Source organism: Cydia strobilella, chromosome 24 (assembly GCF_947568885.1).
Source record: "Cydia strobilella chromosome 24, ilCydStro3.1, whole genome shotgun sequence".
Lineage (NCBI taxonomy): Eukaryota > Metazoa > Arthropoda > Insecta > Lepidoptera > Tortricidae > Cydia > Cydia strobilella.
The window spans coordinates 1,047,164-1,057,853 of record NC_086064.1 but is presented as its reverse complement, the minus strand read 5'-3'; the positions used below and the strand labels follow the sequence as shown (position 1 = coordinate 1,057,853).

The window sequence follows — 10,690 nt, the reverse complement described above, 5'->3', positions numbered from 1 at the left end:
TTTCACTATCTGCCTCTTTGTCGCTCGAATATGCAAGAGTGACAGAGATGTTAGATAGACAGAGACAGTGATGTAATTAATGTATGACCCCTAATTGTATGTTAGTTTTAATGTGTTTTTGATAAATAATATTACTTATAGTTTAAAGTTAGACAAATAAATCATCTTTAAATAAATGTCACTTTTCCATAATTTCCAGTACAGCAGCAAATCGTGCGGGGCACGCAAACTGCTGGCCACGGCGTTATCTGCATTATGTGAGGAGCCCGATGTGTTGCGGAGGGTAGCAGAGCGTACGAGCGTCATGTTGGCTAGTTCTCAATGTAAATTTTCATATATTTTTTTATTTTCATTTCCATAAGCATCGTGAGGAAACCGCGGACTAATCCCAATAAGGCCTAAGGTCGGTTTTTTTATTCCGTAGACTAAAATGACGTTTCATGTGTAAGACATGACATTTCTTAGTACCACATGAAATGTCATTTTAGTCTACGGAATAAAAAAACAGAATATAGTTTCCCCTCTGGGTTGGAAGGTCAGATGGCAGTCCCTTTGGATACATCTCTGACAAAGTATCTAATATTTTATTCCATATTAATTAATTTCATGATTTAGACTCACTTGTTTTAGTCACTCGCGCGACATGTTTCGGAGGGCATAGGTCTCATTTCTCAAGCACTAATAGTGTTCGGCTTATTCGGCGCGCGGCAGTACGCAATACACGTTCGTCGTGAACGCTACTCGACCTATTAGTGCTTGAGAAAGGAGACCTAGGCTCTCTGAAACATGTCGCGCGAGTGAATAAAACAAGTGTCTAAACCGTGAAATTATTAAATGTTAGTATATCTCACAACATTTTAACTTCGATGATTCCATATTTGTAATTTTTGGTTAATTTTATTGCTTGTAAAAATTGACATGTAAAAGTGCCACTGTGGCCTATTTGCTGAATAAATGTTTGATGTTTCGTAAAAACTAGTGCCTACGTCAATTCTTGGGATTAGTTGTCAAAGCGGATCCCAGGCTCCCATGCCACCGCAAAAATGCCGGTAGCAAGGCAGAAGAGAACTCACATTTTAAAAACTTTGTTTTAGCCACGACAAAACGTGCCGGTCTCGACATCGCAGATACCATTCTAACGTCGCTAGAGAACAACCATGCTCTAAGCAAAACCATGCTGCCCGAACTTATCACACTTATAGCGAAAACTTACGAAAGCGACACCAAAACAATATTCACAATCGCGTCAAAAGCGTTCGTAGACAAAAAACAACTTTTCGATGAAGAAACTGTCAGAAAAACTATATTTAACGTTTTGGATAATATATTGAAAAGCAATTTATCCGATGTCAAAATTTATAAACACACTGTGAAAGTGACGATTGAATTTGTCAAGAATTTACGAGATGTCAAATTGGATGAATTGGCAAATGTTGTTTTTGACATTAGTAAATATGATGTCAATGTCAAAACGCTATATGTATTGGCAGTTATGAAGAGCGAGTTCGATTTTGACAGTGACATATCAAGGAAGATTTTAGGAAGGGAGGATTGTGTTTTATTGAATTGTTTGCTGAGATTGACTATAGATAAAAACGACGTCTTCAAAATGGAGGTGATCTTGAAATTTTTAGAGGAATATTCCGAAGGCATTTTGGAGCTGAAATATATGGTGAGTTCAAAACAAGGGTCTCTATTGTTTCCCATATAGTTTTAAGTCATAATGTATTGTTTGTCCACATTTTCGTTAGTCATAATTTGGTTTTTCTCAGAAACGCGTAACTTTTCAGGATTGCCATAAAACAAACCTAACCTTTTTTTTTCGTTGGAAAAATGCTTTATGCACACCCACGACCCTCGGGGGAGAAAGTGCGGGTTATGTGGGACTCGGCAAAAGGCGCCACTACCCACTAAATGAAATGAAAATGAAATGAAAATGAAATGAAAATGAAATGAAAATGAAATGAAAATGAAATGAAAATGAAATGAAAATGAAATGAAATGAAAATGAAATGAAAATGAAATGAAAATGAAATGAAAATGAAATGAAAATGAAATGAAAATGAAATGAAAATGAAATGAAAATGAAATGAAAATGAAATGAAAATGAAATGAAAATGAAATGAAAATGAAATGAAAATGAAATGAAAATGAAATGAAATGAAATGAAATGAAAATGAAATGAAAATGAAATGAAAATGAAATGAAAATGAAATGAAAATGAAATGAAAATGAAATGAAATGAAAATGAAATGAAAATGAAATGAAAATGAAATGAAAATGAAATGAAAATGAAATGAAAATGAAATGAAAATGAAATGAAAATGAAATGAAAATGAAATGAAAATGAAATGAAAATGAAATGAAAATGAAATGAAAATGAAATGAAAATGAAATGAAAATGAAATGAAAATGAAATGAAAATGAAATGAAAATGAAATGAAAATGAAATGAGAATGAAATGAGAATGAAATGAGAATGAAATGAGAATGAAATGAGAATGAAATGAGAATGAAATGAGAATGAAATGAGAATGAAATGAGAATGAAATGAGAATGAAATGAGAATGAAATGAGAATGAAATGAGAATGAAATGAGAATGAAATGAAAATGAAATGAAAATGAAATGAAAATGAAATGAAAATGAAATGAAAATGAAATGAAAATGAAATGAAAATGAAATGAAAATGAAATGAAAATGAAATGAAATGAAAATGAAATGAAAATGAAAATTGTTTTATTTCCTTGTAAGCTTAGTCTACAAATTGCCATCAGTGGTTGGGACTTCCTTTTAGGTGAATGAACCTGTATCAGGATGCCCCGCTCCTCTATAAATATAACAGTCTTTTTTTATTTACTAAAAAACCAACGGTATGCCTGCGCGCCGCCAATGGGCGTAGCCACGGGTTCTCTTAAGTACGCAACCGTGACCACGCCGGCGCCGCCCGCCACTACTAGCCCTGAGGGTCATTGGAGCACGCAAGCCCCTTCACCACGGCAAGGTGACAGCATTGGAAGGGGAAAACAAACCTAACCTAACCTAACCTAACCTATCTTTACGATAGTCTGAAAAGTTAACGGTTTCAGAATTATGACTAATGATAATCTGACAATCATTACATTACTTTCAATTATTTGACTTTCAATAATTATGTCAAACAAAGGGACCCCTTCAAAAAGAAATATACATCGTAAGTCGTAACGTTACTTGTATGGTTGGCAGTCCTCAACTGTGCGTTTCTCCAGAAACTTCCTGCCTAGCACAGCTAAACTGTGGAATGAACTGTCGCCTGCGGTATTACCGGACCGATACGACCTTCAAGAAAAGAGCGTACTCCCATCTTAAAAGCCGGCAACTCATTTACAACCCCTCTGGTATTGCAGGTGTCCATGGGCGACGGCGATTCGTCTGCTCGCGTCCGATGACGTCAAATTGTTTTAAGATTGTTTTTTTTTCAGGAAACAATACAATTAATATCAGACATAATCACAAACTTCACACCAACATTATTGAAAGAATTCCATAAAAACATCAAATTATGTTTTACATCTTTGAAAAAACACTGGAAAAACACACCAAAGACAATAATCGCCAGCATTCAAACCTGGTTAAATATGCTGCCGATTAAAAAAATAACCGAATCCATAGAGCATGAACTATTCACAACCGAACATCACTTATACATACAAGCTTTCAACATAATGTCAAACATATTTGACATGTCTGAACTCATTTTACCAGATGTCAAAGAGCAAATGTCAAAATGGCCAAAATATTTGATGAAATTATACGCGTCTGGCAGATTAGAAGAATATTTCTACGAAGAAATGTCATATTTCACTGACATGCTGACAGTCAGTTTGAAGTTTTTGACAACAGAAGATGTCGAGAAGATTTTGAAAGGGGAGAAGCCTAAAAATGGCATTTCGTTTGGGGCATTTTTCATTGAAGGATGTTTTGAAGTGTTTACTGAGAAACCTTTTATTTTGTTGCAAGATGGAATAAAGGAATGTAGCGTTATTTTGAATGATATAGTAAGGATGACTGTGAAGAAATGTTTCAAGGAACGATTTGAAAATGTCCTGGAATTGGTGAATAAGGTAAGATACTCATAATCATTTATTTATAATAATATTTCATATTACACGTCATAATTTAATTTACATAATATATTCAATTCATTCAAATAATCATTAATTAAAATAAAATAAAACAATATAAAAATAATCAACACATTTTAAATATCCAATAATTAGACCTTATATTGACCGGGATATAGACCGTGATTACCTTTTGTATTATTTGTGAGCTCCCGATATTTCGACGCAGTTACATGCATCATGTGTCATCGGACCAACAAGTGTGAATGCGACCGTTGACGTTGAAAGTGAACGCAGCCGACGCGCAAGAATGAGGGTAGACAGAGCGCTGTCTACACAACTTTGACACCCACCCGCTATCTTCAGTCACCCGTGAACATGATGCATGTAACTGCGTCGAAATATCGGGAGCTCACAAATAATACAAAAGGTAATCACGGTCTATATCCCGGTCAATATAAGTCTAGTGAAACTAACCGTGAATCATTCAAAACTCTTATCCAATAATTATTAAAAATACAAAATTATAAAATTAAATTAAGATTAAATCGTTATTATTATATTCTGACATGTCATAAAAAGCATTTGTAGTCAACCATTTTTTTAACTGATTATAGAATGTCTGATAATTATGTTATATACAATTTGTATACTCTGTGGCTAAAAAATAAGTGCATTACCGTTGCCAGGGAGGTTTTGGGATTATACTGAGCAACTTTTACTATGGGACCAACCACAAAATCGAGAATTTTTTTTTGGTGATTTCATACATTATGGCTGGTCCATTTTCCATGGAAGGGTATTTTTTTTTTCGCGATTTCGTGGTTGGTCCTATAGTAAAAGTTGCTCAGTATAAAGCCAAAACCTCCCTGGCAACGGTAATTCTCTTATTTTTTAGCCACCCTGTATTACAATTTGTTTTATAAGTTGTTGAACTGATGTTTAAATAATTTAATGAAACAAATACATTAATAATATTGATGTATGATGGGGATGTATTATAAATTCAATATACGCGATATAATCCATTTTCATAGTTTTATTTCATGAAACAAATACACTTCAATAAATGTACAACGTAAATGTGTGTATGTTTTTATTACAATAATTGTACTGCACATTTTCTTTCAGCTCTGGCCGACGTACGAGATACACGCGACCTTCGTCCAGAAGCACTGTCTCCTAGCCAACCTACAGTGCCTCGGACCGGGGCCGGATTCGAACCCACTACAATGGGCGACACGGGTCGTGTGCTCGCAAAATGCGTCGTTCGATCAACGGACAAAGCTTTTATGTTTCTTACCGGAGGAGGCATTCAAGTTAGTATTTTTAGGGGTTCCGTACTCAAAGGGTAAAAACGGGACCCTGTTACTAAGACTCCGCTGTCCGTCCGTCTGTCTTTCTGTCACCAGGCTGTATCTCATGAACCGTGATAGCAAGACAGTTCACATTGTAATTGTATTTAGAATTATGAATTTCATTAAATAAATTAAAAATTAAATTAAATTGTCATTTATTTCAGGTCTAATACACCCATATGTGTTAGTAACTTACATAGCTAATAAAAATAATGTTAGTGCAATTACAAAAAAAAAAATGAAAAATGATTTATTGGGTACACAAACATTTACAAAACAAATTAACATGCAAATTAACTAATGACTAGGAGCTAACTTAGGCCTAGGACACATCGGATGAGCCTTATAATTTAACATATCACAACAAATTATCATCATTTTTGACTAGAAAATGCAACAAATAATTAAAACTCAACACAATACAATTCAAATTAAATAATTAAGTTAAATATTCAATAATTAAATTCAATAATAATTAAAATTACAATTATTACAATTAAAATTTATGTTTTGATTTACGTATGATAACTTCTCATTGAATAAAGCGTCTAATTAAATAAGTTAGTTGCCAAGAGAAATTGGGACATAAAGGGATATTTGTGTGGTTGCAGGTTACCGGAAGTAAAGGGCTCAGTGTCCTCATTATTTCCGGCCCGGTTGAGGGAGCTGCGCCCCGCGCTGCTCGAGGCGGCTGCAATGCGGCCTGACGCTTTGCTGCCGACTATCGCCGCGCTTGCAGGCAGTAAGTCCGCTTTTTAGTGTTCCGTACCCAAAGGGTAAAAACGGGATCCTATTACTAAGACTCCGCTGTCCGTCTGTCTGTCAGCAGGCTGTATCTCATGAACCGTGATAGCTAGACAGTTGAAATTTTCACAGATGATGTATTTCTGTTGCCGCTATAACAACAAATACTAAAAACAGAATAATATAAATATTTAAATGGGGCTCCCATACAACAAACGTGATTTTTTTGCTGTTTTTTCCGTAATGGTACGGAACCCTTCGTGCGCGAGTCCGACTTGCAGTTGGCCGGTTTTTAATACCACTACAGCATTAAATCTTAACAGGTGTTACTCATAGGAAAAGTATTGTATCAATCACTGATATAACAAGCTTTTTAATGTCGTTCCTTACTTAGGCCACTCAGCATTGTATAAAATAAAATACTGTTTTGTATTAACCGTGGAACATTTTCAGATGACACAAGCACAGGCTGGTGGGACACGGCTTTAGAGTCCTGCATAGCGTCGTCAGCTAAACGGAACAACGTGGACTTGTGTGGAACACTGTTCCAGAAATGTCAAGGCGAAAGGGCCTGCGAGCGCGTTTTAGTTCCATTGCTGAGGTAAGATAATATCCTTGGAACTCTCGCTACGCTCATGACTCAAAATTGGAGTCATTCTTGCTCGAGTCTTAATACTCTTTATATTATGCTCGGGTAAGTGTGTGTGCGTAAATGAGTGCGTGACTGAGTAAGTTCATAAAGTGCTTATGTACAGTCGCCATCAGATATATCGGAGCGGCCAAGGTGCTCAAAAATATCTGAACACGCACTCTAACGCCTTGACAACAGAGCCGTGTTCAGATATTTGTGAGCGCCTCGGCCGCTCCGATATATCTGATGGCGACTGTACAGTCAACCAATTTGATTCCTAGGCCACTATAGAACCATATCATAATGAATCAATTTGTTAATCTTCTACGACGACAGCGCTTTATTAATTGTTGTATGTCATGTATCTAGTACAGAGACAAGGTTCTATAGTGGCCTAGGAATCCAATTGGTTGACTGCACTTTTGCAATTGGTACATGGATGTTACAATTATGAAAAGTTTCACTTTTACATGGATCCCGGTGGGGTGTAACAACATGAATTACGGTGTCTCGCTCGTTTTAGTTCCATAGTTAAGGTAAATAACTTGGGATTTTAGACAAATCATTCTAGAACTGTGACAAACTATTATTACGAGGCTATTGTGCCCCACTGCTGGGCAAAGGCCTCCCCCCTCTTCTTCCACTCCTCCCGGTTTTTAGCTACATCTGGCCAGTCGCTCAAAAAGGAGTCCAAGTTATCCCGCCATCGCCGACGAGGTCTGCCGGATCCCCGGTTTGACTCATGGGGCACCCACTCTGTGGTTATTTTGGCCCACATGTCATTCGGCATGCGGCAGACATGACCAGCCCAGTCCCACTTTAACTTGGCCGCTTTCCGAGCTACATCTATTATTTGAGTTTTAGAGCGCAGCGTGGTGTTCCGGATGGGATGTGCTGCGCTCCATACCTCTCTGACTAACACAAACTTTTTTTTACCAGACACTCGTCGACTGACATATGTGAGAGATTCCTAGCGTCAGTGCTAGATCGGATCGTAGGTAACCTGAGGAAGGGACCTAGAGGTGACCCGGCGCATCCCAGCTACAGGAAACGCTGGGAGAATCACTTGATCAGTCTGCATTTGTTGCTGGTCGCTTTCGAAAAGGTAAGTTTAATAACGGTTTAGACTCCAGTTGAGCTTACTTGGCAAACATAATTATAAAGAGAATTTCATAATCCTTTACTAGTTTTCCATTCATCTACTTGAAGGTTATCTAGAAGTGATCGCTTACAGGGATAAGTTCGCCTTTGTACCTGTTTCTTAAAATTGTTGTGTACAATAAAGTGATTATTACTACTACAAACAACATCAGATTTACAGGGTGGCTAAAAAATAAGTGCATTCCCGTTGCCAGGGAGATTTTGGGATTATATTAAGCAACTTTTACTATGGGACCAACCACGAAATCGCGAAAAAATATTTGGCTGTTTCATACATTTTGGCTGGTCCATTTTCTATGGGAGGGTTATTTTTTTTTCGAGATTTCGTGGTTGGTCCCATAGTAAAAGTTGCTCAGTATAATCCCCAAAACCTCCCTGGCAATGGGAATGCACTTATTTTTAGCCAACCTGTATAACGAGTTTTAAAACCCTTCTTTTATTTGAAAATTAACCCTCTTAAATGCCATATATTTTCTTCAATAACAAATAAATTGATATCTGATAGGAAATTAGTGTTTTAGTTCTGTTTTTCGGAACCCAATAGCTTTATACGTTAAAAATAAAAATAATGTTAATTTTGTATTAAATAATTACGTAAATGTACGTTTCCAGCTACCAACATCGTCTTTAGAATCGCCAGCGTCAGTTTTATACAGTGCGACCACTGATGCTACACCCTGGCACCTTGTGAGGGAAACATGCATATGGTGCCATCGGCTCAGAGATAATTTACACTGCCCCTTGCCAGATGATCAACTTTTCCCTATGTACAGGTAAATAGATGTCAGAAACTATATATATTTAATTTATCGTTCCTATACAGCGCAACTGCCGAAATAGCACCTTGACGTCTGTTGCGATTTCTGAAAATAGTTAATAACATAGTTGAGAAACCCTACACCTGCGACGTATGAAAATGTCGATGGTTATAATCGTCATTATACAGTGCGTCCACTAAAGCTAGAACTACAGCTACCCAAGTCGTCTTTAGAATCGCCAGCATCAGTTTTATACAGTGCGACCACTAAAGCACCTTGTGAGGGAAACATGCAAACTGTGCCATCAGCTCAAAGAGCGTTTACACTGTTCTAATTTGGCAGATGATCAGCTCTACGCATTGTACAGGTAAAAAAATGAATGTTTTACAGCACAGCCAATAACGCGGTTGTCACTGATGCGAATCCGCAGCCGCTCAGGTGTGTGAGTGAGACAGCGCCATGCACGTACAGAGCGATGTCCCGCTTGCACTGTGGAGCAGCGTGCAGATCCGCATCCAATGAGAAGACTGCCTAAATGAAAACTACAAAAAACAATAGTTATTTGAGTCGTAGACCATGTGGTCTATGTATATGTATACATATTTAATATGTCGTCCCTATACAGTGCGACTAATAAAATTGCATCCTGGTACGTTATACGCATTCTGAAAAAAAAAACATAGGTGAGAAACTCTACATCTGCGAAATATGAAAATGTCGACCTATTTGTTTATTTGACTTGGCGACGAAGGTTTGTATGAAAAATTATATTTTATACTAATTATTTTTTGTGTTTTCTGCGCAGAAAGCTCCAATGCCTGATATACAACGTGATGTGTGCTGCCATCTGTCGGCGGCGGCCGGCGGCGCCTCCGTACGAACAGCTGCTCAGTACAGGCGCGTTACAGAGAATTGTCGATGAGAAGGAAGAATATGTGCTGCCTATACGCGCTAGCTGGGTTAGTATGGCCAAATAAATACTTTAGGTTTAGAGGAATATATGACACCACCACAAAACATATGGCGTCCGTACATCGCCATCTGCTTCAGCGGTCAATTTGGTTGCTACAACTATGAATATGGCTTGGCTGTATTTTGCACTACTTTACGTGTTTTATTTTAATATTGTTTTAATGAACATTTCGAGAAATCGTTTAATGATTCGCAAGAAAATAAAACGTCAATCAAAATGGCATCATTTTGATATTTATGTTGTCTTCTTTTTTCAGACGCAGCGCACCAAATTATTTCCCGTGGCGGTTCCGCTCGAGCCCAGCACTCTGTCCCCCTCGCACACGCAGCGCTCGCGCATCTTCCTTCGCACTCTCTCCGAGGACCCCATGCTGTTCGATCTACACTCCAGTGTGGAAGAACAAGTATGTACTATAGAGTATTTTAATCAAATCTACATTCCTATTTGGATCAGGCTTAAAAACTCAGTAACACAGGTGAAAAACTCTACACCTGCGCCATAAGAAAAGTACAATGTTTAGAAAATAAACGAGAAATGGAAAACTTCAGACTCGGGCGACTTGAAACTCCGCGATATCAACTGAGCAACTGAGACTAATATGCAGCAAATACCTCCTGGTTATCTTATTGAAAGTTTACATTTTTGCCACTTTGGAGCGCGATTATCGTTTATAATTTTATTACACATAGCCATTAAAAAAAACATTAATTTGACAGATGGAGGTACAAGACATATCCCTCGTAGAGACGCCACTGAACTCTCACCCCTGTGCCGGCACGCTCACGGCGTTACTACGCCACGCGGCTGGGGTGTCCACGCTGGCGTCACTATGGCGTATTCTGGCGTGTTTATTGAAAGGCGGGACATCGGGAAAGAATCTTAAGTGGCTACTAGCTCAGGTACAAGATATTTCTCTCATGGAAACTCACTGAACTCTCACCCTTGTGCCGGCACGCTCACGGCG

General features: G+C 37.8%; 1 protein-coding gene across 1 annotated transcript; it reads left to right on the top strand.

The window, feature by feature from the left end:
* Window positions 1-175: 175 nt before the first annotated feature.
* Window positions 176-10,658, top strand: LOC134752404 (uncharacterized). The gene is made up of 11 exons (XM_063688115.1): window positions 176-323; window positions 1,095-1,672; window positions 3,460-4,101; window positions 5,233-5,420; window positions 6,071-6,201; window positions 6,657-6,804; window positions 7,774-7,939; window positions 8,608-8,768; window positions 9,559-9,712; window positions 9,983-10,129; window positions 10,443-10,658. The coding sequence occupies exons 1-11, from the start codon at window positions 176-178 to the stop codon at window positions 10,656-10,658; spliced, it is 2,679 nt and encodes an 892-aa protein (XP_063544185.1).
* Window positions 10,659-10,690: the final 32 nt, after the last annotated feature.

Bases quoted from the DNA above. Each gene is read 5' to 3' on its own strand.
- LOC134752404 (XM_063688115.1), top strand. From the start codon at position 176: ATGTCACTTTTCCATAATTTCCAGTACAGCAGCAAATCGTGCGGGGCA. The intron at 5,421-6,070 runs GTTAGTATTTTT...GTGTGGTTGCAG, and splicing joins TTACCGGAGGAGGCATTCAA to GTTACCGGAAGTAAAGGGCT. The intron at 6,202-6,656 runs GTAAGTCCGCTT...GAACATTTTCAG, and splicing joins TATCGCCGCGCTTGCAGGCA to ATGACACAAGCACAGGCTGG.